The 12,283-nt window shown below is 35.6% G+C and overlaps 1 protein-coding gene across 1 annotated transcript; it reads right to left on the bottom strand.

Moving 5' to 3' along the window:
- Positions 1-2,216: 2,216 nt before the first annotated feature.
- LOC115231799 (G1/S-specific cyclin-E2-like) lies at positions 2,217-2,900 on the bottom strand. The gene has a single exon (XM_029801736.1). It carries the CDS (start codon positions 2,898-2,900, stop codon positions 2,217-2,219), a length of 684 nt encoding a protein of 227 aa, XP_029657596.1.
- Positions 2,901-12,283: the final 9,383 nt, after the last annotated feature.

Raw genomic sequence — 12,283 nt, 5'->3', positions numbered from 1 at the left:
TGTTGTGCGAACTATTCCACAGTCTAATGGTGGAGGAGAGTGAGATGAGTGGAGTGCGGGTATGACCATGACTCAGTGCCAGGACTTTTTAGCCGAGAACTGTGTGTCCTACTCCAAGGGACAACAACACGACGCACACGAGTTCCTCAACTTTATATTGGATCTACTCAAAAAAAATGTCATAGAGTAATAAAAATAAATTTGCTTTGTATGTTAAAAAGTTGTTAGGATTCTCGATTGACCCCTCGACCATGTTTGATGTGCATATCAAACCAATTCAAGAAAGTAAACGATACCTTCTAAGCTGCCTTCACATAATAACGCTCTACAACCGCCTCAAACGGGTCAAGGCTGGTTTGGATGACTACACTGTCGTCCCCAGGACTGTCATAATTGGGGGAAGGCTCCTCCCGGCTGCAGAATTGCAAAACTCATCATCAAACTGATATGCAATGTGGCTGTTGTGGTAAACAGTGATCCGGAGACCAATAAATACCTGAGAGTGTTTGTCCTTCCGGATTATAAAAAGTCGTTTGCAGAGAAAATGGTCCCTGCAGCTGATTTGAGTGAAAAACTCTCACTCGCAGGAACTAAAGCGTCTGGAACAGGAAACATGAAATTTATGGTTGGTCAGTTGATTTATTGCCAGTTGAACGTGGCTGTCACTCTGGGGACGTTTGATGGGCCCAATGTAGAAATGGCCGAACAGGTTGGGATGGAAAATATATTTATATTCGGAATGACAATCCACGAAGTTAAGGAAAATTACTCTTCTGGGTATTTTGTAAGTAAAGAAGTGTAGATACAATCATCGTTTTAGAATAGTGAGAAAAATCTAAATGCTTCATAATTTATTAAAATATCAAAACAAGAATCTTCTGAAGGAGCAAGCCTGTCTGCACAGTTCATTTGTGATTAGAAGACCTAATTTTAGAGATTGAAACGAGAAATACCAATGAGATCTGTCAAATTATTACCCCCTCACAACCTAAACCAAATTAGCGTTCAGTATTCATTGATTTTACTTTTTCTATTAAGGTCTACTTATAAATTATTTTATGGGATTCAATGGAAAACTTAAGTTATTTCAATTTTAAATCATGTTATAAATATATTATTTTACTTTACCTTGTTGCTCTATTCAGGTAACAAAATGGGCGGATTTCAGAATGGGACTGTGACAGAATGTTCACTAGTGACCGAATTTGGGGGGTTTTATGTTTTGGGACAAAAAAACAAGTCCATTTCCTCACCCAATCCGTCGCAGAAGAACATTGTGTGGAATAGGTTACATATAAATAAAATCAGTCCGATTTTAGATTATTTCCGATGATTGTAGCAATTAACTGATTATGTTAAAATAATAACGCAAAATAGATTGAATTTCTTAAATACCAATTAAATTGGCAGTCTCTATGTTCCTCTCTCGGAGTGAATTCCACTGTTGGAGTGAATTTGAGAACGATCAAAAATAGGATCTCGTTCTTTTGTCATTACTCTAAATTCGAGAGGCTCTAACTTACATTGTATAAGTGCAATGCCTGCTTCAACATTGTTTAATTTTCAATGCAAAAGAGGTTAAAATGCATATTTTGATAAAATGCAAACTTGAATTTCAAAATTGTAAATTTGAAATTTTTAATTGCAATTAGAAGTTTGTGTTTTGCAGATGCCATTTGAAGTTTGTACTTGCAAATTGAATTATGCAGATGACATTTGAAGTAAATCTTAATAACCCGAATAAACTGCTAATCACAGGACACTGTCAATTAAAGGTCGATATTCAACATAAATCAATAAAACAGCAATAAATTCAATTCTAAAAGAAACACAAAGAAGTATTAAAACAAAAGTAAAGTTCAAATATCACTCGATTAAACAGACAGATTTCTAAAAAACTAGGAATAACCCACCAACCTCTCTGCTGACATATGAATCATCCCAATCCTGCATATTATGGTGATTCTCACTCTCACGCGAACTAAAAGCCTCATGTCCCAATGCTGACAAAGATGCCAAATGAGGTTTAACAACGTTCAAAACATAAGCAATGCAATTGGTCAGTTTAGGCAGATCATAACCACAGCAAAACTGCTCGTACTTATATATAGGTCTGACAATTTTCATAAGGACCACCGAAATTGCGGAAGCCAGCATTGATCTCGGAAATTCAGCAGACACTGAATCCAACAGGACATAAGTTAGCAGCTAAAATGTCACTTCTTGAATACTTTGGAACTCTGAATCAGCTTGTACTGGGAATAATTTGGAATATCAATATCGTCAGAGAAATATGACTGCAAAAACAGCTTGAGCCACAGAAAAGGAGTGGGGACTTGAAGCGCCCAGTCCAAGGCAAAAAGGATCTTAATTTCCATAGCAATCACATCTTTGGAAGTAAAGGCATCTGCTGTCATGCCAGAGTAGTCAGACACACAACAAAAATCGTCAGACTCGAATTTTGCTGCCAAAAAGAGACAAGTGATTCCAACAAGTTGTAGTTCAGACATTTTAGTGTAACTCAACGCAAGATATCTGTCCAAAATATCAACGGAAAGGTAAAATATTTCCCGGTCGTGTTGAAAAGTTTTGGTCACTTTCATGAGCCAGTGAATCAGTTTCGCCCTTGCATAACAGGTCACGTTCAAGGGCTTGAAGGAATTTGGAGGACAGTGCTTGGACTCAATCTCTAACCACAATTTTATGATCTTGGTTTGCTTGCTCTCAGGTTTAGGATGAAGGCTTATGAACTGTCCTGAACAGTAGTTTTCCTTATCATTTAAGGACTTGGAAATTGGATTCCGGTGGATTTTCTTGGCTGGTAGCTCATTAAAGGAAGGATCAATGTTGAGATTCCGTTTACTTAATTGAGAGAGGCTGTTTGTAGTTTTAGAGTACATGATTACTTACCCGTTGCAGTTCATTTAAAATATGAGCTTGTACCTATGAAAGATTAATCATTATTAAAATAATAAAGGCGTAAATAAAGACAAGACAGTGAACAAACCAACAAGAATCGTAAAATATGCAAATAGAGGCACCTAAGATTTGATTTTTTGGGTTTACCAAAAAATTAATAAAATGAAAAAGAACCTCGGTGGCACAGAATTTATATTATTCTTCATAGCTGTACTCATTTTTGAGTTTTATTAAAGATTTATGTACAACAAATAACATTGTGGTAGATCAACAAAATGACATGTACTTGATCGAAGATGAGAATGGTGAAAACAATCAAGAATTACAAAAATTGACTAACGATTTTGTTTAAAATTTTTCATCTAAATTTTTTAAAGAATTGGAAGCCCTGATAGGGTTATGGTTAGTTGTTTAAGATTTGAGTTAGGGTTAGGAGCAGACGAAGCTTTTAAATGGAATCTAGAAATTTTTTTCTATTTTCTAATGTAAATTTTAATTATTATCTCAATTTTAACCGATTTATTTACAATTTTAAATCATTATTTTTTAATGGTTAACCAAAAATCAAATAGACTTCTCGATATTCAATAAAAATTGTTGGTCAGTGGGATGTTGGTTTTTTCGAGATCCTGCTTTTTTCAACAGGTACCAAAATTATTAAAAATGTGTTTAAAGTGAGACTTAGAAAAAATTAACATGTATTTTGTATGGTAATATTGCTCAAAAATGAAATTTTGAAAGTGTCCATTTATTCGCGTGTCCATTTATCCGACTGTGACATAAAACATCCAATCTATCTATCTTTTTTTCACAATAACCATCAAAACAATAAGGAAATGAAAAGATAGCTAAGCTAATTACTGACCTCAGGAATACTCTCGTTCAAATCTCAAACGTACATTTTGACGAAATGGGCTGGAAACAGGCTATCCTGCCTATCAGGCACGGGGGTCTCGGATTCCAAGCCCCCTCGGTCCTCTCCTTGCCATGCTTTCTTTTTTCCTCTCACCGATGCATGCCTCTCGTAGTCCAGATCCTTCCTCCTCCCTCTGGATCGCTCACGGACTCAGAGCTTTCATACGGCACATCGTTGTGGACAGATTGCGGACTAAATACTCCCGTTGACCTATGCCTTATGCGCGAGTGGACGGAGATCAGCAGCTCTCAGTCTTTCCGGTACTTACTGTCTCACGGAGACCAACACCGGCGTGCTTGTCTGTTGTCTGGAGCATCTCCACGGACTGGCGCCTGGATCAACGCCTATCCTTCCCCTGCAGCTGGAACCTTCCTGGACCCAGACTGTTTAAGAATCGGAATATCTCTCCGACTCGGCTTGGACATTTGCCAGCCTCACCAACGCCGTTGCGGGGCTCATATAGACCGCAAAGGTCTACACCCGCTCTCCTGCCGCAAATGCCCTGGGAGGTTCCCCAGGCACGGACAGCTTAATTCCATAATAAAGCGTCTGCTCGAGGCAACCGGCATCCCGTGCCAGCTGGAGCCCTCTGGCCTTAACAGGGGCGATGGCAAGAGGTTGACAAATTCGGTCTCTGGGTTTGTATTTTATATGGTTAGAGTTTATTTTAGTTTTTTGAACATTGTCACATAATCTTCATTTTTTTTACCGAGATCTCATTAATAACACTATTCATTATTTATTCAGCAGTAAAAGTCGCCAGATATAAGGTATTAGTTAATTAATATTTAATTTAGAAGAAAAAGAGGGAGCTTCTAACTGATGTCGATTCAATTGACAAAAAATTACTGGTAGATTGAAATGATTATTAAGTTTTAGAATGCTTAAATAAATTTACTAACAATAATCAGTCTTGTTTGGCTTTAATAATAAATTATTAATAAATTCAAAATAGGACAAATTAAATAAATTGTTAGAAACAATAATCTAATTTAACGGGAATTTAGGCTGGGATCACCTGAATTCTTCTTTCTTTTGGCTATGACGGTGGTTTTCTGGTTCAATAAATAAATAAACAGGAATTTAATATACTGCCTACAAAGATTCCAAAGTTGAAAAACAAAACTTTACAAAGAGAAAAAACAACCCTACAAAAATTTCTTCTACAAAGACTGTAGAAGACTGGTAAAACTCAAGTTATTACCAATTTTAAACAACTCAATTTTATATTCAATGTCTAATAAACTTTTAAAAAGTTGCAGTTAAAATTATGATATTTCAAATAAATTAGTTATAATTAAGAGATTAACTAAAGTCATTCCGAATATTTACCAGTATACTCTTCTTTCTTGAATCCATAGAAAGTATATTTTCTGTATGAAAGCATCTTGTTATTTCTGTCAATGTCAACATTAAATTAGAGTTAAAAAATGTCATTACTGAAAAATGAATTAAATAACTATTAATAATCATGAATCTTTTTAACTTAGAATGTTCAGATATATTTCCCTTGCCGAGAAGAAAGTAACAACTAATAAATAGCTACTTTGATTTAGTAAAAATGTTTTGATTTCCTAAAAAACGCTAATTTTTGAAGCTTTAACGGTACTTGTAAATTTCATGTTTGGAGGGTCAACATCAATGCTTGAACCTTCTATATTAAAGCCAGAATAACTAATTTTCTAAAGTATTCTTTATTTTTAGAAAAATATTTTTAAATCTGATTAAGTGTACCTGCACTCCAAGTCGTTAGTATCCACTCTCTTTTTTTTAGAAGAAGAGCTTATCTCACATTGCCTTTTACTCAAAATCATCACATCTTATTTTATCAAGGTGTCTTCTTCAGAAATCATTGGGTCGTCTCTACCAGTACATGATATCTCAACAAACCGATCAGAAATAGAATCATACTCTTTATCAGATACCTTCATCCCATTTTTGCTCAATTAGCATACTCTTAAGAGTCATTTTCAGCGTAACTGATTGGATGTGCGTCCTCTTTGCTTCTTCGATAGATAAGTTATCAATATAATTTTCGGAGAACTTCATGACGACTCCATCCCAAATCATAATCAAATGAATTAGTTGTCCCTGAGAGTCAGAAAAGAAATTAGTTAAATTTTATTATTTCCTTGAAAAATTTATTTAGTGCCCTAAAGCAAAAATTTCTCTATAATTAGATTTGCTTTAGATGAAAGTTGTGTTTCATTATGAATCATAAATGTTACCGTTTTTGCACGAGTAATTATCATTTAATACTAAAATAATTAATGCGTTAATAAAATTGTAGATCATCCAATAAAACAAACCAAAATACCATTAAAACAAAAACAATAGTCCAAAAAAATTATAGAACAGGGTAACTTGCAGCTTTAGCGATTCCACATTGGTTGTTTTTACTTCGAGACATTTTGATATATCCTTCCTCACCCCAGGATGGACCCCAACTAAATTGTAAAGACAAGATACCAGATCTATTTTTCACAAGCCAAAAATCTCTCCAATCTTCCACACCGTACCCAACTACTAAAACACCGTGATCCAATTCAGAAGAGGAACAGTCAGGATTATCATAAATCCCTGCAAATATAAGAGTTCAAAAATTACCCCCGCTGTAATGCATAAAAGATTTATAGGATGCGTCAATTCCTACCGAAATGGGTCCGATTTTTGCAACGGCCCTCTGAAGCTGAACTTTCGACCCTTTTTCGATGTCTTCATAGGATACCACAGTCAGAGTATTCTCGACGTATCGACATGTTCCAGTCAACAAATAAAAAAAATTTATTCTACCTTCCCTTCGTATGGATATTCACGCTCAGTATCAAGTCCTCGATTTTGTATGATATATTCAAAGACGTCGTCCATGAGTCCTCCATTGCAACACCGGCTTTCAGTATGACAGGTGATAGACACACTAACTAAACTTTGAATGTTCCAAAACTTACTTTGTGATGTAATCAAGCATGGGAAAATTTTCTTACAGCAAAAAGTTCTAATTTTATTTTTTTTCTAGCTCTGTAAGCCTCCGAGAGAATGTTGCCTCGCAGAATAAATTTCAAGAAATGACTGGATCGGCAGCAGCAAATGAGATACACAAGAGAATACAGAAAAATATTGGGTTCTTGAAAATAAACCCGAGTCTTATTGAGACTCTTCACAATATGGAATATAATGAATGACGGACACATTCTCAAACTTGGTCTGATTATGCAAAGAATATGATATTAAGCCCAAAGAGAATAATGCATTAAACATAGCAGTTCTCCATTCATTCAGCAAGGATAGCATATTAAAAGAATTTGACAGAAACATTGTGCAAGAAATTATATATATTAAATTTTTGTGCACAGTTTCAACAAATTTAAGAAATAGAGGCTACAAAATAAATGTTAAATACAAAAATACATTAGTCTGTTCATGCATCTGTTCAATCAGCCCAACCAGCTCCGTTCCAACCTGATTAATGCAAATCAACTCATCCTATATATAACTTTCAGATCAAATTCACCATAATTACTCGGTATGACATAACTTCAGAAGTTGATTGCTTCAATTCATTTTGAGCAATTTTAGAAACAGAAATATTAATCTCATCCGATTTGGATTCCGAAAGAGCTCTCTCTTCTTTAATAGGTTTTGGAAGACCAGATCTCTTTCACCAACTCCATTATCCTCCTATCCTCTTCCCCCGACGACGAACAAGTGTTAATGGAAGGGTGGTAGAGATTGTTCTCTGTTCAGAGAATATGCTCTCTATGCTGCAATGTGAGAATGATGTACTAGGCAAGCAGTCCGTCTATTTTTAGTTTCTTTTGCTGCTGGGATATCAGTCTTTTCCTCAACCATCCTGGGTTTCACTGCAGTCTCACCCGACAGTACTACAGCAACGGAGAGTCCGCACAAGTCCCGAGACTTCCCCCGAGGCCTTCTTGGTGAGGACGTCGTCGTTGTGGGGAGGGATCTGGGAGATGACCCATATATATACCCCATTCGAGTCCGTGAAGTAATTGGTGAAAATTAGTGGAATCCAGGAGGTTGAGGGGAAACGTTCGAGTTGGCTGATTCGAGGATTTGAGTCAATTTCTCGCTGACAAGTGAGTGTTGTGGCTTACTATATAGTTGTCGCAATTTTCGTCAAATTCGTCGAGAAATATGAGGTTTTCCAGTATTATTTTTCGATATACCACATTCCAGTGAGCAGACCAATCGAGGGACTATATTAGAGACCACATGCTAACATTTAAGGGGAAGGTACTGTCTCCGTGTCCCCTGTCGATTTCATCACATATACGCAAAGCACCGCTCATGGCACACCAAATGTATTCCAACTATTTTTAAATTAATTTTGCGTATATTTTAAAGACTTATTATTATTAATCAAAATAGAATGAAAAGTGACCGCAAACCGTTTAGGAAACTACAAATCATTCCGCAAACAAATCTAAAGGATATTAAACTGTTCCCTCAGTCTTCGGGGTTCCAGTCCTGACATTTATTCAGTGAGGATTGCTTGAGTGCATCTTCTCGGAGTTCGACACCCTCAATTGATCAACAAACATTCAGTCCAAAGTTGTCTTTCGGAAGGAGACAAACATCTTTTATACAATACGGCGTGTATCACAGAACTAATGGAATTCTTATATTTACGGGTGTCATGTGGGTACATACAGAGAAGGAGTGGCATCCAATTCAAGCCATTTCTCCCTGCTGTGTGTTGCATGTCATTTAGAGGCGAACAAGTATTCATTGGAGGGCATCTGGGTTGGGCCAGTTTAATAAATAATTATACCGTTGATACAAAATCCCCATTTCATAAAACTTGTTGATTTGGGGTTGTCTATGAGCACCTGAATAAATTGACCAAACTATTAAGTTATAGGATACACCTTTACATAATTTGGTTATTGATTATTCTTTATTTGATAGTTAAATGGTTTTTGGCGACCAATTGACTGGCAGTCTTGGGGATTATTTTAGAAGGATCACCTAATAGTGCGACAACTATTGAATATCGAATGGTTGCTAAACTGTCGTAAATATTAAATTGGGTGTCTCCTTGAACAGGATAAATTTCATAGAATTAGTTATCAATGATAATTATTCTGAAAACACTTTAACAAACCTCACCAGACTATTCAAAGTACTATGGAAAACACTCTAACTAAAACCTTTTCTGACCTTTTTCTCCTGCGGTACTTAAAACCACAGGTTTTTTTCCTGTGGCGCATATTACTTAGAAGTTAAGCAGGCTAGGAGGTCATCTTCAATTGACAACAACCTGTTTGTGTCACAAGACAAGAAAAAGCTTGTTCACACTTATATCATGTTGAGAACTGAAACATATTTTTTATTGCCCTACTGAAGGCTAAGAATCCTTTATGGAAATTCGGAACATATCTGTTGACAATTCAGCAAATATTATTTTTAATGTGGGTTATAACGATGTTGGCAAAGCTTTTCATCTTCTGTTAAAGTAAATTGATAGTACATGATTCGGAGAATGGATTATATCATTTATTTCAATATTAAAAAAAAATAATGATTAATGCTCTTTTCCAATTCTTCTAGAATCGAGATGAAATATAATACATCACACTGATCTTATTATCAACTAAAATATTCTTATCTTTGTATTTAATATTTTATTAGACCTCAAAGGGAATCCTAATAAAAACATCAACTTAAATATTCCGTATAAGATTAACAATTTAAACAAACTGACAAATCCTGAGAGAGGCTCATGTAATATTTGTCCAACAAAATAAAGAACAGTCACTCCATTCTGTCCTGTTCAGGTTTAAAGAAGACTCTAACTCTTCGACTCAAAATGTCCTAGCGAGTTGCTGTACAAAGGGAACAATACACCAGGAGTGAAGCTTTGTATTGCCTCTGCAAGATAGAAATTTGTTTTTTTTCTTCTGCGCGTGGGTGCGCTGTGTGATCATGCAAAAAGCTAAGAAGACAGTAGACCACATGGCTACACGGTGCAACAGAATGCTAAATAGTGACTATGTGAGAAGGCACAATGAGGTTGTGAGGTGCATCCATTTGCACGTATGCAGACAGTTTGGAATAAAGAAAACTGGAAAACTAAAGTCTCATTCAGTACAGTCTAGTTTATCGACTCGAAATGTTGAGATAAGAGTAGATACGCCAATATTAACTGATACGCAAGTTCAGTTCAATAAGCCAGATATCTTTATTTATGACAGATTGAAGAATGAGATCACCATAATTGAGGTGGGGATTACATCGCAGGAGAGACTCAAACAAACCGAAGTTGAGAAATTGCATAAATACGATTTGCTGGCTGGAGAACTAAAGATGCTTTACGGGGCACCAGTCCGAATTATTCCGTTGGCTGAAGTGGCAAATCAATCTTGCGAGGACCCTTCGGATGAAGCAAACGGGAAAATCTTGTGTTCGGAGAATGAAAGTGCTGATGGTGCGTTGGTGGAAAGCTCTCCCAAGAGGAGAAAAATTCCAGGAGACGAGGATTATTGAGCTAACGTGATTATGAACACATTTTCCAACGAAACTTGGAATAAAAAAATATCATAAACACAATAAATGAAAATAAATATTATACAATTGAATTGAAGCGGGTGTCAAACGAAGTGGAGTTGTCTCAACCAAATATAAAAAATTTAACATTGCACGATCCTTTGCATTGATTGGGGTGTCATCATTAAGCAATATTCGACATACATTGCCATATGTTGCCGCACAGTCGAGAGGTTTTCATAAAAATTAGTTTCTGTGTTCATGCAAATAAGCTAACCTGGCTTCGATAACTGCGTTATTCTCAATGAGAAATTTTACTACTTCCTTGTGTCCGTTTAAGGCAGGCAAGTCGAGGAGCGTATTGGAGTTTTCACCTTAGCTGTGGATCACCATGTTTGCAAGGATTTTGACAACACTGCTGTTTCCGTTTAATAAATACTTTAAAAATCCATTTGACCTCTAAAATGCATTCACTGTCATTTTTGAGAGTACAGTTGGTTTAATGAGAATTTGCAGATAACTAAAAACGACTTTTGACACCTCAACAATCTTGATCGCACTTCTTTGTCCTTGTTTCAGCTATCTGGAGCATCACTAAGATATGCGCTCTAATATTTACACTCTTTATAAGCTACTAGGTAGAATTGTGTTTTAATTAAAATAATGTTTGTTTTATTAATAAATTATCTTAATTTTGGTTATCCAATTATTATAAAACCTAATAATAAATTATTCCACGTGTAATCACGCGTTTGGCATACCTTGTTGTTTTGTTACATTATGCAGTCTTTAAAACCGTCCTTAGTGAACACGCCGTTAATGAAACGCCAACATCACAAATTGATAAAATCCAATAAAATCTAATGCTGTTCTGTCAATAAAACCAACATACCCTATAAATTTTGCGCTAACCGTACCTTGTTAGACATTTTATATTAAAATTAGGGCTAGCCATTAATTTTTAATATTGCAAATTTATTATTTTTTTTTAATTTATTACAAATTTAATTTAATTAATCAATTTTAGATAACTGAATGATGAACCCCTCGATTATCTCCCCATTTCACTTTGGATCTTATATATATTGTTTGCTTCCTCCAAAACTCTAAATTTTCTTATTCGGACGCGCCATCAAACAGAGAAATTTTTCTTTGTTTGCATCGTTATCTTGTCTTGAAATTAAATTAAGACAATTCAACCTTAAATAATCCTTGGCTCCAATTTCAATGGATCCCGTCGTCAATCTCCACTTTCTTCGTTGCACAACCATTTTTTCACCACATTATTAAATTGACGTATGCTTGTTCCCGAGCCTCATTGAGGTCGTCATCATATGAAAGGAGGCTTTCATTGTGTCATCTTCAATTTCCCTGGATTTTCCATTCCCATGAGAGATAAAAAGGAACTTTCTTCTCGTCGTCGAGTGGACTGTATTGTTGTAGTCGAAAACATGTCCTTAATACATTCAACGTATTCTTCCAAAAATCATTTGATGCGCTAGTAGAGATAAATCCATCGCTTTATACTTTGGTTAAATCTAATAAGAAAATAATTAAAATACAACCTCTCTCCACTTGACCTTGTATCCACGGAGCTCTTGGTCGACCTCGTACGTGTTTTAATTTTATATTTTTCCGCATAATTTTTCAACATAAAGGTTGCAAAATTCTGTTCCATTATCCGTATGTAAAATTATGGGGGGCCGATGAAAAATACTTTTTGAAATAATTCCGAAATTTCTTTTGATGTTTTAGTCATGGGCAAGTTCGACAACGACATATTTAGAAAAAGAATCAATTATAACCAAAATCTACACTAAAATGACATTAATCCCATTTAAAGGAATCATTGATTTCTGAATAACGTCGAAAGTCAATCAGATCTGCAATGTATCTGTCTCGACTCCTTCTCTGCAATTATCGGGGTTATCGTTGGTTTTG

Source organism: Octopus sinensis, unplaced genomic scaffold (assembly GCF_006345805.1).
Source record: "Octopus sinensis unplaced genomic scaffold, ASM634580v1 Contig18900, whole genome shotgun sequence".
Classification (NCBI taxonomy): Eukaryota; Metazoa; Mollusca; class Cephalopoda; order Octopoda; family Octopodidae; genus Octopus; species Octopus sinensis.
Note: the sequence above shows the minus strand (reverse complement) of the source record. Positions and strands in the feature narration are given on the sequence as shown.